This window comes from Schistocerca americana, chromosome 1, assembly GCF_021461395.2.
Source record: "Schistocerca americana isolate TAMUIC-IGC-003095 chromosome 1, iqSchAmer2.1, whole genome shotgun sequence".
Taxonomy (NCBI): Eukaryota; Metazoa; Arthropoda; class Insecta; order Orthoptera; family Acrididae; genus Schistocerca; species Schistocerca americana.
The window spans coordinates 792,665,993-792,684,138 of record NC_060119.1 but is presented as its reverse complement, the minus strand read 5'-3'; the positions used below and the strand labels follow the sequence as shown (position 1 = coordinate 792,684,138).

General features: G+C 44.0%; 1 protein-coding gene across 2 annotated transcripts in view; it reads right to left on the bottom strand.

Moving 5' to 3' along the window:
• Window positions 1–18,146, bottom strand: part of LOC124612477 — a 230,798-nt gene that overhangs the window by 168,600 nt on the left and 44,052 nt on the right. For both annotated transcript variants that reach the window (XM_047140715.1, XM_047140722.1), the window contains exon 3: window positions 6,250–6,307. In XM_047140715.1, the coding sequence (XP_046996671.1) occupies window positions 6,250–6,307 (58 nt within the window). The remainder of the gene's footprint in view (window positions 1–6,249; window positions 6,308–18,146) is intronic.

The window sequence follows — 18,146 nt, the reverse complement described above, 5'->3', positions numbered from 1 at the left end:
ACCATCGGTTTACCGACAACCACCGAGCATTCAATTTTCACCACGAGACATCAAACTTTTCGGTGAGCAAAATGACATACCACGTTTCAAAACCACACCACTTCACCCTGAAGCAAATGGTCTCACTGAAAGCATTGTAAGCATATTCAAATCTCATATAACAAAAGCCAACACAGCAGTACAATAAGGATAATGCACTATTAATTTTTCTTTCACAATAAAGAGGCACTCCACATGATACAAAATCTCCAGTAGAAAAATTGTGTGGAAGACTGCACTGTACACTAATGTCAATACTAAAGCCACTCATTCATCTACAGACCAACCACACTCAGCCAAGAATAAAGTTTTTCAAAGTCACTGATCAAGTACTCATTACAAAAATGGAAAGAAATAGTGGGTACCAGCCAAGGTGATATATTTCTGAACATAATGTACAGGGTCAGAACTAACAACAGTGTCACAACACGGCATAGAAACCAAATGAAGCCACAATGTGTGCATGCACATATAGCTGGAGCTCCTGGGCCGTTTCTTTTACAGACTCATATGACTAAGATGCAGCCGGCTGTCTTGGTGGAATTACAATTGCAGCCAGCAGTTCTCCCCAACTTCACCACAAGCAGTGAGACCCAGATGCAGCAAACCAACGTCCTGATGGAGGATAGCATAGTGCCTCACCCCACAGACAGAGATATGATGTTGACGCAGCGGATTAGCTGGACCAAGTACCCATCACCCAGGTTTTAGGTAGAGCTTTCCTCAGCTGCAGGGGGCAAATGCAAGAGGGAGCAGCAAGTGTGTATCTACTATAATTCGGATGGTGGTAGTCCCTACAAAACATGAAACAATCTTTGTCAACACCCCATTTCTCAGCCAACAAGGGAAGCTGTATCCTCCAGAAAATATAGTATACAGCCTACATAGATGAGCAATGAGCTGCTTATGACTCAAGAGCCAAGGACTATATCACATCCAGCCGCCAAACATTAATATAAGCATACAAACAGTTCCACTCATCTTGGAATACCTCAAAACAATCAGACAGAATCAGAACAGTGTCGTAGGACTCGTCTGCACTCTCCACCAAGAAGAGGCAAACTGGACATTACACAAGTGACAGTAGTCACTGTTCACTACACCAGTATTGAAAGATGGATCAGTACAAGTGAACTTTGAACTACATTACTATCAGTAAATCATTGTAAATTGTTGATCATCTGTACTGTAACCTATTTTTGCCATTGCTGTTGTCTAACTTTACTTGGTCTCATGACGAATCTGTATAGTTGCTGCATGCAAGCAAACCACCACATAACATTAACTACTTTGGTAGTAGGGAGGGATGGAGAGGGTTATCTTCCTGTCACATTTGTATGTTTGAAGTAAAGTGCATTTGGTGAATACAACAGGAGACTAGCTTTAAGAAACAGTACTGCTAATGTCAATTTTGTGGGATGTAATATTCTACTAAATACAGAGGCAAAACATTATGGCCACAAGCCACCGCGTGGTCGAATGGTGGTGCTACGGGCATGTGGCACAATAAAGAAAGCATAAGTAAAGCAAGTTAAAAAGCAATCATTCTAATGATGATACAGGTCATAAATGGGAAAATCCACCACCATGAGTGACTTTGACAAAGCATAGACTGTTTTGGTCCATCGCATGGGAACGAGCACCTTGAAAATGGCAAAGCTGGTTGGCTAGCTACCTGCTACTGCCATGAGAATCTATGGAAAGTAGCTGAATGACAGTGAAACCATGTGTGTTCGACAACAAGCTGTACATTCACACCTCAGCACAGAACCTGATGGTTGGAGGTCTGCACACTCTGTAAACCAGGACAGGTGGCAATCTGCGGCAGATCTGGTGACAAAATTCATTGCTGGTGCACACACAAGTATTTAGGAGCACACCGTTGAGTGCACACTGTTGATCAAGGAGTTCAGCAACAGGCGACACCTATGTGTTCCCATGCTGACAATGACATCATCACTTACAATAGCAGATGGCACAGGATCATCGAAACTGGAAAATGGATCAATTGAAAGGTGTCATCTCTTCAGATCAACCACATTTCTTGTTACACCAAGTCAATGGTTATATCCAGATACGCACCGGTACAGCTGAACGTCTGCTTGAAATGTGCACTGTGCCATGGACAGACTGGTGGGACAATATTATACTTTGAGGACCATTCAACTTGGCTTCCTTGGGATCTGCGATAGTAATTGGAGGCACCATGACAGAACTGAATTATGTGAACATTATTGTTGACCACACATCCCCTATCATACCTGAGGTATTTCCTGATGGCAATGGCATCTTCCAGCAGGATACCTGTCCATACCATCAGGCCAAATCATCTACAGGAGTTTGAGGAGCATAACAATGAATTAATATTGGTGTCTTGGCCACCAGATTCATCCAGTCTGAATGCAATGGAACCAACACACCATTAAGCATGTGATCACTATACTTTAGCTTGTCAGTGTATATTCAGTCTCAAAAAGTGACTTTTCCACTCAATGGCAGAATCAGACAGGCATTTGGGTTTGTACAGTCCTTTCCAGATCACTTATGTGAGATAAGATACGGACATCTGGACCACACTACACTGAAAATGAACTGGGGTAACTAATGTAACAGGTCACTGAGCTGCTGCAGTATGAAATAGTGAATGCTAGTGTTGTGATGGATGTTTCCCAAATTATACTTAGAAGATGTTACAGCTACATTCTAGCCTAGTCTTTTCTACAGCTATCCTTTAGCATCAAAATACAAGACTTTTGACATTAAGGTAAAGTCTGTAGTGCACATTTTACACTAACTTTCTGTGTTTGAGAACCAGTCATAAAACTTGGAACAAATATATAAAAATACTTGTTGAGGTGTGGACCATTTTACTCATGCCAAAAAGCACTCATTGGAATGATCTGTCTTTCTGGTGATGGTCATTGCTATCTTATTGATGGTGAGTATTTCTACTTAGCACTATCACTGTCTTGCAGTTGTCACTAAGCAATTGTCACCTACATCAGCCTCTCCTTATATATCATTTGAGGTTGTGCTCGCATCAAAAGAAGATTAGTTATTCTCTGGAATGAGAATAACATAAACACTAAAACAGAGTTCTGTTATTTCATATGGGAAATTGTAAACATCGTATTCGACAGTCAATATGGTGTAGCCAACAGCATTAATCGACAGGTACCCTACGTATCATGTACACTAAATGACATGTACAATACTGCATTGCATCTTAAAAAAATTCAGCGCACTGTCACTGCAATTTGCAGACATAGGATCATTCACAATAAGGAGAAAGCATTGGAGCAGACCTTGCACAGCTCTCAAACTGGAAATGGAGGAGCTAGATCTGCAATGAATAGAAGATGACTCTGGAAAAGGTGTGGAAGGAATTGGATCTGCCACTCTTACATCCCCAGTTCTGCACAAGTATTTATTTTAACGATATCATTTACAATGTGAACAAATAGTCAGGCTCCATCAAACTGCAATTTTGTCAACAGAGTCTAAGATGCAGCATAGGACGTGCAGGATTCACACACACTGAGATGATAAATATTGACAATAATCACATATGGGCAGATGTAAATCTTTGAGAAACCACGGAAGAAAGGCATCGGGTCACTTTGGACAGGAATTCCCAGAGATACAGTCACAGGACAAAACACCTTTCCAGATAAATTAACAAGTACTGTTTACTATAAATTATCTGTACTACTGGAGAACATTATCATTGAAAAAACCCATAAATGTTTAGATGACAAGTGAATGCTCAAGAAAGTCCAGTAGCATGGCCTCCACATTCACTCCTCCTCAATCACTTAGATTTCTGCTATGGGGACCTTTAAAAGCACTACTGTGTTCCACATTCATCAACAACATGGACACATTACAAGACTGTGTGTCCAAGCATGTCACCAAATCTGAGGGCAGTCAAGTGTGCTCACAAGACCTCATGATTCTTGAATGAAAAGGCCTGAAACATGTGTAACAATGAGTGGTAACCACACTGAGTATCTCATGTAGTGTCATCAGACAGAGGAAAGGAAAAAGATATGAAACACTCAGTGAGAAAATGAAGCACACTTGTGAAGCCAAAAGTTGATTGTTAAAACTTATTTTCAATACTGTGTTGTGAAAGAAAGGATATTTCTTTTCAGCACTAAATTTTACTGTAGCTGTGAACATCCATGAAGTTCAAAAACATTATACTGGAAAGTTCCTGTGAAACTGTGAATGCCATCATAAGTTTCATTAAGCCTTGAAGAACATTACTTACCTATTGCATAAAATATACATTCAACAACGATCATATGATCATGGCACCATTCCATCATTTTACCACCAGTAGACTGTAACTCCAATCGAACAGTTCAATGCATTACAAGTAATCCTCAGTAGGCACTGTTTATACTGCAACTGTCACTTATGTAATGGCCAACACATTTCTGATGTAAATTGAAGTGACTTAATAAACTGCCTGTAATACTGTCACTAAGCAACTGTCACCTACATCAGCCACTCCTTATATATCATTTGAGGTTGTGCTGGCATCAAAAGAAGATTAGTTATTCTCTGGAATGTGAATAACATAAACACTAAAACAGAGTTCTGTTATTTCATATGGGAAATTGTAAACATCGTATTCGACAGTCAATATGGTGTAGCCATGTTTCAACAATAATCTAATTTTCCTATAAAAACTGATCAAAACCATAAGAAGATCAATCCTCTTCTGTACCCTGTCATTAGGTATGTTCACTTCCAAAACACATTTATGATGTAAAATTACTGTGGTAGCAATTTCCAAACAAGCTGTGTGGTTTCCGTTTGATTATTTAAATAACTTCGATATGTCAGTAGTAGTTTTATTTAATGAAGAATTATGGTTTTTTTTTCCAAAATATTCAACACAACTGACATTGAAATACTCATGTAAATTCCCTGGCTTTTCATCTGGATATTACATGGGTTCAGCTGAGAAAGTTAGCAACAAGAATTTCTACAAGTTTCCAGAACAGCCTCAAGAGTTGCTTCTGAAATGGAAAAGTTTTGTAAAGTGTCACCTGATGTGAACTGTGATAATTATTTTGTTTGAGGAGATCATTTTTTCGAAGAAGATTCTATGAATAAAACTAGGCACAGGCTAAACAGGGGTATGTTTCCAAAACATGTCGCAGGTGTTCCCTGTGAAATTGCTAATATCAGTAGTGAATCAGGTGAAACAGTTGTTAATAGAAAATTAGGCTTACCAAGCACTAGTGGTGCTATGGCAAGTGTTCATTATACAGCTGCTAATACAAGAAGTGAAACTGGTGTTAATGAACTACAAAGCTTTAGTTGTGCTGGGGCAAGTAGTTCTCATGCAGCTGTACGACAGATAAAAGAAAATTTTTATTGTGTGCTTGAGGAATAAAAAGTAAGTTTTGTTTTCATTTCACTGTTTTTATCCACCTTTCCTACTTTTGGTACTTAGTATTGATGTCTTCTTTTTGTGTTGAAGCATTTACAATCTTAAGATGTAGGAACATTTTTTTAAGAAACTAATGGTCAGTAGTACAACTTCCCTGGGTATTTACTCACAAATTACAGTCCTGAGCATAGTTGAAACAAATTTTAGAATTCTTCATTAATTAACACAGTGATATAAGATTTCTTAATTGAACCTCTTTAACTGCCAATTATTCTCTTAATAATAGTTTTCTACCGCTGTATTCTAATGTGCTATAGCTGTGTTTAAATTGTTTTTTTATGATGCTAGCCAATAATTACATAGAATGCTCAGGAAACTGAGATAAGAAAATTAATAAGCTAGGAGGGATGCAATCTGCAATGCTTATTCTTTTTTAGTTCATGATCATACCACTAGAGGCGCTGCTATCAGTTTGTTTTTACCTTCATGGAAGTTGTGTTTCTCTTTTCTTGTTTTTCTGTGGTGGCACCTACCTTTAAATATCTTGCTATGTGTTTAAATAATTTAATGTTTTATGGCAGTCTACAACATCATTCCGATCACGTGATTTTTAGCAAGCTTGGGTACATAACACAATAGCTACTGGTATAATATGTGTTTTACTTAATGATTTATAATGTTCACTATTCTTTTTTACATATCTCAAGCCCAAAATAAACCAATACTCCAATAATTTTACACGCAGAAATTTACCAGATGCCCTTGTGTTCTAATTCTAACTTCACAGACATATCAAATCTTACCTTGTTGAAGTGTTATCATAATGGCCACTCCTCCTCATTTGGAATACATTTGACCCACCTGAAAATTATTGTTGCAAAAATGTGACTACAACTGCTAATACAATGTGATTATTTCAGATTTAACTATAATCAGACTACTAACAAGATTTCCAAAATTAATTTACTTTAAAATAGAGGACGTACGTCATCCTTTCCTGATGTGCGAATCATAGCATTACAGTTTTCTACCAAGGCCACTAGCTAACAAAAAAAAAAAAAAAAAGACATTTTAATACAAAGTACACTAAATTCGATAAAAATGCCACTATATTATGGGAGGTACAAAAGCAACACAAAGCTGCAAATCTTCAATGGGCCAGACACACAGATACTGTACAGTAGATGGCTGGAAGGATGTAGTATGGTCTGATGAGTTGTGATTTTGCCCCTTCTCAAACAACACAAGGTGCTGAGTGCACCAACTGCCCATGTAACTCGCATGTGTGGAGAATGTAATTCAATCTGGAGGTGATCCTTTCACACTTCGGGGTGTTGTTTTCCATACCATGACTTGGGATCACCCATTCAGATTGTCACGAAAATGAACCACAATATTTGTTTCTATATTCTTGATAAGGATATGGGAGATGTTAGTGAGGAGCAAGGAGAGCATTTTCACCAGGGCATTAAAGTGGTGGAAAAACGCTACCAAGGCCGCTGGGGACTACTTTTGGTCACTTCACCGAGAAGTTCAACAAGCAACTCATTGTAGAAGAAGCTACACAAGAAGCTTCAAAGAAAAAAGAGAAATAAAATACAAACCAATTCCAGCTGACAAGTGAAACCTCTATTAACACACATCATTGTTTTAAGTAGCTTACTGTAAATACAAACCATGCTTATGTTGTAACAAAGTGTTTCATTAATTTCCCCGTTTACCGTGTAGCATAGGATTTTTATACTAAAGGCTAGATATGGATTCAGCTCATAAAAATCTATAAAGATCAGCTATCAAAGTAAAAAAAGTTTTTCAAAAAAAGTTTTTCGTTGGCCTGTGTTATTGATATAACCACTCCAAGGCAAGTAACAATGAATGGTCCAATAAATTAGGACAGATACATTCATGCACAGCCTTCAGAGCACAAGACATTCTGCCGTGCTGCCATTCTGTCTGTGTCAACGAATCAGACAGAATGACACTCTAATGAGTTTCAGTGAAACCATGACAAGCTCTTGGATGATGGCCAGCATGCTATCTGCTTGCTGACTGCAACACTGAGGCAGCCAAACATGATGTATACAACAGCCATGATCTGGCACTGCTGGCTACTTGGTCACTGCAGATGACAAGACTGGTGAGTGGCCAGCCCTCCTCCACTACTGGGTCACTGCAGATAATCTGCAAGCCACCATTTATGCATTGAATGGGCAAAGTGCTTCCCCACAGCCTCCTTGCTGATTCGTGAGAATGCTGCAGTTTCAGTCAATCCCACAGTGGTGACTGGAGCCACTCCACACAACCAGCATTTTTGTCCACAGGCAGCAGACTGCACCTTCAAGAGTGCTGAAGTGGTATCTGACCTGGGTAACTGCAGTACACCAGGCAGGCCATACCTGCCTTGCCTGCTACTGTTGCAAGCACCGCACGCAGCCGAGTCTCTGACCTGCGGAGTGACGTCGTGTCGTGATGTCGAGACATCAGCATTCCTCCACAGCACGTAAAACCGCACCCCACCTCTGCCTGCAGCTTTGAAGATGCTTTAGCTTTGTAAACTTGTCTGACTGATAATTGTAATTACAGATAATACTGTATCATTGACATCTCGAGGTGTGCATCGAACCACTCACCGTCACACTTTGCTCAACCTCTTGATTACAGCATGAACCGAGCCCCAGGTCACAATGCATACACCGAAAATGACATATAAGAAGTGCTGAAATGAAATGATGACATCCTTAAGCATGCGAACAAAGGCAAAGGGTAAATGTACCAGAAAACACATTAAACACCAAGCCAGACTGATGCCAGTAAAGAGGCATTCAGGAAACAGAGAATAAGGGCTAAGTATAGACAATATTGCATTGGAACCTGAAAATGTTCAGCTTAGACCAATACTGTGGTATATAACACCCATGAGCTGGAAAACAAGAGAATATCATGATCAAAAAGAAAGGGAAAAAAGCCATGATTACAGACAACTACAGTGATGGACATAAAATTGTTCCTAATTACAACACTTCATATGGTAATAGAAGACTTCTATTGCAGGAAATTATACCAGATTATGTAAAGATTATCTATATGTGAATGCTATTTCCAACATTCAGTGGTTCACGCAAGAAAGGCAACAATTTAATCAGACACGTTGTATTCACTGATTACTATGTTTGTAGCCATAAAAACAAAGATCTAATTTCAAACAATAAATATAATTAAATGTAGAATAAATGACATAGGCCCACAGACAGGTGCTCCTTGTGAACGTGAAACAGATTAAATGAAAAAACTTCATGTTTCACATATGAATTAGTATGATATGTTCATTCCACTAATCTCAAGTGAAGGATGCGAAATGCATCGAAAAATTTAAATTACTATTTACATATTTTTGATATGAATATAATAGAGGGAGACATTCCACGTAGGAAAAAACATATCTACCAGCGCTTTCTTGTTTGGTAAGTCACAATATATTTACATATTTTCATTTACATACCACTAAAATAATTGTTATAAATATAAAATGACAAATGCAAAGTCCATACAATCATTCCTAAGCTGCAGTATCTAAGTGAAAGTTCATAGTGTTAACTTCTTCTGATTGTTTTACCACACTTACGATGTGTGAAAAATCAAGTATTACATACAACTTACATGTTCTTGGACTCAAAATACTTGAACTTAGCTTCAGAAATTATAATATCATAAGTCATTATGAAATGAAAGTAAAATAAGCAATGATACCCTTTCTTTTGTCCAAATGTGGCATTGCCAATAAAAATTTGTTAAGACATTTCTATGCTGTGGAATACCCCTCCCAGTAGAATCTCTCTCTCTCTCTCTCTCTCTCTCTCTCTCTCTCTCTCTCTCTCTCTCTCTCTCTCTTTTTTTTTTTTTTTTTTTTTTGCGCTCAACTACTGAGGTCGTTAGTGCCCAGTCACAATTGTTAGAGCACATAGAATCTAGTAAAACTCAAGGGGGGGGGGGGGGACGACACCAGAAAGTTCTTACAAAGATGCAAATAAAATAAGTGAAGGAGTTAGATGTCTTTGGACAAGCCAGTCAAAGTAATGAAACGAAGAACACGAGCAGCTGCTCAAGCATCATCAGCTAAAATATCCTGTAAAGTAGATGGCGGAGACACGACAACACGAGATTGACTAAAACTGGGACACGACAATAAAACATGGCGCACTGTTAATGCATGACCACAAGGGTACTGCGGGGCTGGGTCACCGGAGAGCAGGTAGCGGTGGCTAAGCCGGCAATGCCCAATCCGCAACCTGGTCAGAAGGACCTCTTCTCGCCGAGATGGTCGGGGGGAGGTTTTCCAAGCAGTTGGGAACGGTTTTACTGCCCGGAGCTTGTTTCCTTGACGTGATGACCAAGTATCCCACCACAAAGACACAAGCCTCTTACAAACAACCAAACTAATGTCAGAGGACGGGACACAACGGGAGGCCGGCCAAGGCAGGAGGACTGCAGCCTTGGCTGCAGCATCAGCAGCCTCATTCCCAGGCACTCCTACATGGTCGGGAACCCACAGAAAGCTGAGAGGAGAGCCATCAGCAGCAGAAGAATGGAGGGACTGCTGGATCCGTTGCACCAAGGGATGGACCGGATATGGAGCTCCAAGGCTCTGAAGAGCACTGAGTGAATCAGAGCAGAGTACATACTATGAATGGCGGTTGCGGCGGGCATACTGAACAGCCTGATGGAGAGCAAAAAGCTCGGCCGTAAAGCTGGAAGACTGGTCGAGGAGCCGGTATTTAAAGGTGCCGGCCCCGACGACAAAGGCACAGCCGACACCATCGTCAGTTTTGGAGCCATGAGTGTAAATAGAGGTGTGACTGGCAAGTCGCGCACGAAGTTCAACAAACCGTGAGCAATACACTGCAGCCGGAGTACCCTCCTTCGGGAGCGAGCTGAGGTCGAGATGGATATGAACCGGAGCCTGGAGCCACAGTGGTGTCGGGCTCTCACCCTCTCTGAAGGTGGTAGGGAGGGCAAAATCCAATTGTCAAAGCAGGCGACGAAAGCAGACTCCAGGGGGCAGCAGGGCAGACACATACAACCCATACTGACGGTCGAGAGAATCGGCGAAGAAGGACTGATAAGAGGGGTGGTCGGGCACTGACAACAGCCGGCAGGCATACTGACAAAGCAGTACGTCGCGCCGGTAGGTCAATGGTAATTTGGCAGCTTCAGCATAAAGACTCTCGACGGGACTAGTGTAGAATGCTCCGGTCGCAAGACGTAACCCCCAATGGTGGATGGAGTTGAGACGGCGTAAGAGGGATGGCCCAGCAGACGAGTAGACGAGGCTCCCATAATCCAGCTTTGATCGGACTATGGACCGATACAAGCGAAGCAGGACAGTGCGATCCGCTCCCCAAGATGAACCACTAAGAACTCTGAGGACATTAAGGGAACGTGTACAACGGGCAGCCAAATAAGAGACGTGCGGAGACCAACAAAGTTTCCTGTCCAGTGAGAGCCCTAGAAACTTAGTTGTTTCCACGAATGGGAGAACAACGGGACCGAGATGTAAGGATGGCGGAAGGAATGCTTTATATCGCCAAAAGTTGATGCAAACCGTCTTCTCTTCAGAGAACCGGAAGCCATTTGCCACACTCCATGAGTATAGGCTGTCTAGACAACGCTGAAGGCAGCACTCCAGGAGGCACGTTCTCTGGGCACTGCAGTAGATCGCGAAGTCATCGACAAAAAGAGAGCCTGAGACATTAGGTGGAATGCAATCCATAATTGGATTGATCGCTATGGCAAAAAGGGCTACGCTCAAGACGGAGCCCTGAGGCACTCTGTTCTCCTGGAGGAAGATGTCGGACAATACGGAACCCACACGTACCCTAAACTTTCGATCTGTTAAAAAGGAATCAATAAAAAGGGGCAGGCGACCGCATAGACCCCACCTGTGCATAGTGCGGAGGATACCTCCTCTCCAACAGGTATCATAAGCCTTCTCCAAATCGAAGAACACGGCTACCGTTTGGCGCTTCGCAAAAAGTTGTTCATGATGAATGTCGACAAGGTCACAAGATGGTCAACAGCGGAGCGGCGGTGATGAAAGCCGCATTGAACATTGGTAAGTAGCCGTCGAGATTCAAGAACCCAAACCAACCGAGCGTTAACCATGCGCTCCATCACCTTACAGACACAGCTTGTAAGAGAAATGGGGCGGTAACTAGAAGGAAGGTGTCTATCCTTCCCGGGTTTGGGTATAGGAACAACGACGGCGTCACGCCAACGCATGGGGACTTGACCTTCGGTCCAGACGCGATTGTAGGTACGAAGAAGGAAGCTTTTGCCTGCCGGAGAAAGGTGGGCCAGCATCTGAACGTGAATGGCATGTGGCCCCGGAGCAGAGGACCGGGACAGTGCAAGTGCACATTCGAGTTCCCGCATAGTAAAGGGGGCATTATAATTCTCCAGATTCAGCGAGTGGAAGGAAAGTCGCCGAGCCTCTTCTGCCTCTTTCCTGGGAAGGAAGGCAGGGTGGTAATGGGCGGAGCTTGAAACCTCCGCGAAAAAGCGGCCGAAGGCGTTGGAGACATCCACAGGATCAACAAGGACCTCATTACCTGAAGTCAGGCCAGGTACCGAGGAGTGGGCCTTAATGCCCGACAGCTGGCGCAGGCCACCCCAGATGACAGAAGAGGGAGTAAAACTGTTAAAGGACCTGGTGAAAGAGGCCCAACAAGCTTTTTTGCTGTCTTTGATGGCTCTACGGCACTGTGCTCGAAGTCGTTTGTATCCAATACAATTCGCCAACGTAGGATGGCGGCGAAAGGTGTGTAAAGCACGTCGTCGAGCACGGATAGCGTCTCTACAAGCCTCATTCCACCAGGGGACGGAAACGCGACTTGAAGAAGAGGTAGTACGAGGAATGGAACGTTCGGCAGCATGGATGATAACAGCCGTGAGGTATTCGACCTGACTGTCACAACTGAGAAAATCGTGGTCCGGAAAGGTCGCCAGGGAGGAGTAAAGTCCCCAGTCAGCTTTCGGTATGTTCCAGCTCGAAGGACGTGGGGATGGGGTGTGGTGCAGGAGACGAATGACACAGGGGAAGTGGTCGCTCGAATAGGTGTCAGAAAGGACATACCACTCGAACCGACGGGCAAGAGTGGTAACACAGATCGAGAGGTCCAAGTGGGAGTAGATATGAGTAGAGTCCGAGAGTAAAGTCGGGGCGCCAGTATTGAGGCAGACAAGATTGAGATGGTTGAAGACATCTGCCAAGAGGGAGCCTCTCTGACAGGATGCAGGAGAGCCCCAAAGGGGATGATGGGCATTGAAGTCGCCAAACAATAAAAACGGCGGAGGAAGCTGAACAATCAGGTGCATCATGTCAGCCCTACTAAATGCGGATGACGATGGATTGTAGACGGTACAAACGGAAAAAGTAAAGGCAGAAAGAGTAATACGGACAGCTATTGCTTGGAGTGGGGTGGTCAATGGGATGGGATGGTAATAGACATCGTCCCGAATGAGCAACATGACCCCACCATGAGCTGGAATACCGTCCACTGGGGTAAGGTCAGACCGCTCCGACGTATAGTGGGGAAAAGCAATACGGTCAGTTGGGCGCAACTTGGTTTCCTGGAGACCAAGGACGAGCGGACAGTGCAGGCGGAGGAGCAGATGTAATTCCTCCCGATTAGATCGAATACCTCTTATGTTCCAATGTAACAAAGCCATCACTAGTCAGAAAAAAGGGGGAACGAAACGGGTGAAGAGCTGGTCACCTCGACAGCCGCAGAGGGCCAGGTTTCGAGGGATCAACGCTACAACCGGCGGGAGGCGGATCCTGTTCCATCGAGTCGTCGCCAACTGCGGCCGCTTTCCCGGGTTGCGTAGGAGGGGCAGAATTATTCGCCGCCGAGAGGCCAGCTGAGCGCCTGGCAGCAGAGCGTCCCGACGAAACTGAGGACGGCCGGGAGCAGCGACTCACGGATGGAGCGTCAGACGAAACGTGCCGGGGTGGAGAGGGGGATAAAGACTTCTTCTTGGAGGCCTTCTGGGAAGTCCGATGAGGCACGGGGATGGGGGGCTGGACCCGAAGAAGGTCCTCATGCGTGGGGTCCATTTTGGAACGCCGGACCTCGGAAGCCGGGGTCCGGAACGTTTCCCCGATGGACGACTGGGAAGAGGATCGCTTCTCAGGCGGCGGAGGGGGAGGAGGAGGAAGGGTGGCCCCTGGGGCAGAGGGGGCAGGGGCCGCGAGGGAGGATGATTTGGAAGGGAGGGATTTGGGAGGTGGAGGCATAGACCCCAGATGGGGTGAGGAGGTGGAGGGGGGACAGGATAGGGGTGAGGATACTGTGGAAGGAGTGGACATGACTGAGGCAAACGAAGTTGTCAACATCACGGGATGGAGGCGGTCATACTTCTTCCTGGCCTCAGAATAAGAGAGGCGATCCAAAGTTTTTAATTCTTGAATCTTCTTCTCCGTCTGATATGTGGGGCAGTCTAAAGATCTAGGCGAGTGGATGCCAGGACAATTGACGCACCGAGGTGGTGGGGTGCATGTATGTTCCTCACGAAGAGGACGTCCACAATCGCCACAAAGGGGCTCAGCCTCACACCGTGACGACATGTGCCCAAAGCGCAAACACCGAAATCAGAGCATAGGAGGCGGGACTTAAGGTCGCACGTCGCACCGGTAGCACATCACCTTTACCTTCTCCGGGAGAACGTCCCCCTCGAAGGCGAGGATAAAGGCCCCGGTGTCGATGCGACGGTCTTTGGGGCCGCGCTGGACTCGCCGGACGAAATGCATGCCTCGGCGCTCCAGGTTGGCCCTGAGCTCCTCATCAGATTGCAGCAGGAGGTCCCGATGAAAAATAACCCCCTGCGTCCTATTCAGTGCCAGATGCGGAACAATGGACACTGGGTTGTCCCGTAGTCGGTCGCACGCCTGGTGCGCCGCCGACTGAGTTGCGGAGGTGGTCTTTATAAGAACGGACCCCAAACGCATTTTACTGAGAGCCTCGATTTCCCCGAAGATGTCTTCGATGTGCTGGACAAATAACATGGGCTTGGAGGTGGCGAACGTCCCCCCATCGGTCCAAGAACAGACTAAATTGCGGGGGAAGTACTTCGCCCCAAGCCGGCGGGCCTGTCCTTCCTCCCAGGGAGTGGCCAAGGGAGAAAGGGCAGGAGAACCAGAACCAGAGACAGTACCTTTCATTTTAAAAGACTCGGCCGCAGAGCGACCCGATACATGTTGACGTTTCATCTGCGAAACGTCCGCCCCAATAACACCCACTCCGACCAGGGGCTCTCCCCATGGGCGCCACCCAGCCTCAGCAAGGGCCACCTGGCAGGATGACTGTTGCCGGGAGTCCTGATGCCCCAAGGAGACGGGCATCTACTCCTTGGCCGACGTGGGGAGGGTGCAGCTCAGGTATCGGCAGTACGATCCCTGTGTTGTCAGGGAGCTGCAACCTAGAGGGTACATGACGACCCCACCACAACGGGCTGGCTACCGTGCTGTATTTCGGGTGCCATGGAAAGTCCATCATGATCGTAGGTGCAGATGGGGACGCACTATGGGCGTAACTTGTGCAACCTATCAGGCGTTTAGGCCCAATTTGAGGAATAGTGGGTGTGGTTACAACGCCGTTACAATGCTGAGTGCCAAGGCCTTAGTGCACCGAGGACCAGTGAGACACCACGTAAAGCGTCCTTCCCCAAAAGGCTCGTACTTCTGTAGAATTTTGAAAAATGGATGTCAAACCCCAAGGGGGACCATCACATGGAAGGCCGAAACAGTTGAAACTCCTTTTAGTCGCCTCTTACGACAGGCAGGAATACCTCGGGCCTATTCTTACCCCGGACCCGCAGGGGGGCCAGTAGAATCTGTCATCAACTTGTAATACCATGAGCTTATCTTTGTGCCCACATATTTTACATGTAAACTCTATGTAAACTTTTTAGAGATTCAGAAAAGCATACAGTGAGTCTTTCCAGTGTTTAATCAGAATGTATTCCTCACAAGAATCCACAAAAAATCCACTATCAGCTCTTTCTTAAAAATAGAAAGATTTTAATTTTGTTACCAACTACAATGTTGCTTATAAAAAAACTTAACATCTGAGAATGTTATTGATAAGAAGACATTAAAATCACGAGAAACTCCAATGGATATTGGAGGGCACTGCATCGGAATTGCAATTACACTCAATAACAAAAGAAATAAATCAATACTATCTGCCAATAACAAGCAGATCATAGTCTCCTTTCAAAAAAATTTAAAAGAACAGCATACTTTTGTTTCATAACACAGCTCATAAAACATTGATGTTTCAAAGAAGTAAAACTAAAGTGAATCTTCAAAGATAATAGCTATTATGAAATCAAAAATGCTTAAATGATACCTGACTTGAGAACATATCAAGGGACAACTGTCTTGGATGTCTTATATTTGAATGCTAGGTAAATAAAGGGAAATTTGATATGTAACACAATTAGGACAGCATCCAAACACTGCTGTCGAAAAAAACAACATTAAATTTTAAAATAATATTGGTACACCTTTGGGAAATGACAAAAAGGGATAAAACAGAGCATTAAGTGCAGTCAGTGTTTATGCCTGGGGGGCCTCATTCCAAATGCTGATGAGGCTGTTCTGATAGCCATTAATGGATTGTATGTTGGGACGAACAATGCGTATTGTTTGGGTCCACAGTCATACTTGATCTAGTGATGGCAGACAAGGCGGAGAAGATGAGACTTGAAATGACACATTTTCAGAGACTACTGGTCTCACACAGGTATGATTTTATCTATTTTAGGTTTACATATTGCAGCATCAATTGAAAATTTGTATCAAGGCTGGGAATTCAACCCAGGTCTCCTGATTACTAGGCAGGTGCATTAGCCACTAAGCCACATGGGCACAGTGGTTTGCACAACTGCACAGATTACACTGGCACACCTCCCTCCTCGACACAAATTCTCACTGCTGCCCCAGTTCCTTTAAATTACCCCTTACACATGAACACAATTGGCGAGGCTCTCCACGTTCTGCCTAGTAAGCAGGAGATCCGTGTTCGATTCCCCGCCCTGGTACAAATTTTCACTGGTCAAAGTTTCTGAAACTGTGTCATTTCATTTGTGAAGTACCTGCTCCCAGGTTTGAGGCTGGATCCCCCATTTATGAAAAATTCTGAGGTAAAATTCCAGAACTTTGAGATCCTTGGCAATTCTGTTCATGTGTACGGTGGAATTTAAAATAGACTGGGGTGACAGAATTTGGACTTAGGAGGGAGGCATGCCACGGTAATCTGTGCAGTTGTGTGAACTGCTGTGCCAAGGTAGCTTAGTTGCTAACATACCTGCCTAGTAAGTAGGATACTCGGGTTCAACTCTCAGGCTTTGTAAAAATTTTCAATTGCCGCTTCAGTCTACATACATAAAAAGAGGAGACTTGGTCACAGAGTTCCAACAAAGTTCACAATTTGCAGCATTTTAACAGAACTGGCCATGGCCCCTTGGTTCTGAGTGAGTTGAATGGAACTGTAGTGCCCCCCCTAAATAGGTCATATGTGCGCTACACATCAGTGTTTGTTACCTAGGTAGCTGACTGTGCCTATGGGGTGCATATGAGGGCCTTTTTTTTTTTTAGACTAGGAGACTGTCCACCCAGTCCAGATGACAGCCGTAAGAGACCCATGAGTATCGGTGTAAAATTCAAAGAAATGCACCCACAGGAGAGAGTATTTAAGACCTAGCGATTAACTAAAACAGCAACATGCTCCTAAAAAGCAGTTGGCTCCCATAATGCTAAGTACAGAAAGCTGGTTAAATCTCAAACGGTTTTTGGGGTAATTTAAGTGTGTACCAACAGGATAGGCTAATGGGAAATGGAGTGGGTGTATTTGTCACAACAAACGAGAAACTCAAAGCCAACAAGACAGAGACTGAAACTGCATGTGAGCCTGTCAGGCTGTCTGGGTAACACTCAGTATCATGGGTGAGCAGAAACTTATAACTGGGTCCTTCTATTGACTGCCATAGTCAACCCCCCCTCCCAAAAAAAAAAAAAAAAAAAAAAAAAAAAAAAAAAAAACTTTAAAGAAAATCTCTGTTGCTAGTACATAAAACCCCATTAATAATATCGTCAGAGGAGGCATTAACTATCCAATAATCAATTGGGAAAACTACGTTTTGTAAGAGGTGAGTGTGCCAGTGTGGAACATCAGTGAATCACTTCTCTAAAGACTACCTAGAATAGATAATTCTGAAGCTGACTCCTCTAACGGCAACAAATAGACATGGTCTATTTGGGACGATGACAACAATGATTAACACAGCACAAGGGGAGCTAAAATAAGAAGAAGGATTTACATCTTTATACAAGTAGATAAACAGGCAGTAGTGTTACATCTCAATAAGGAACATGAAACACTTAACTCTTGGCAGGAGCACATAGAAGAATTGTGGCTGAGGCATTGTAGAATAGTCGAGCAAGCACTTAATATATGTGTACATAGGGAACAGCCCCCCCCCCCTCCCCCATGAACCATGGACCTTGCCGTTGGTGGGGAGGCTTGCGTGCCTCAACGACACAGATAGCCATACCGTAGGTGCAACCACAACGAAGGGGTATCTGTTGAGAGGCCAGACAAACGTGTGGTTCCTGAAGAGGGGCAGCAGCCTTTTCAGTAGT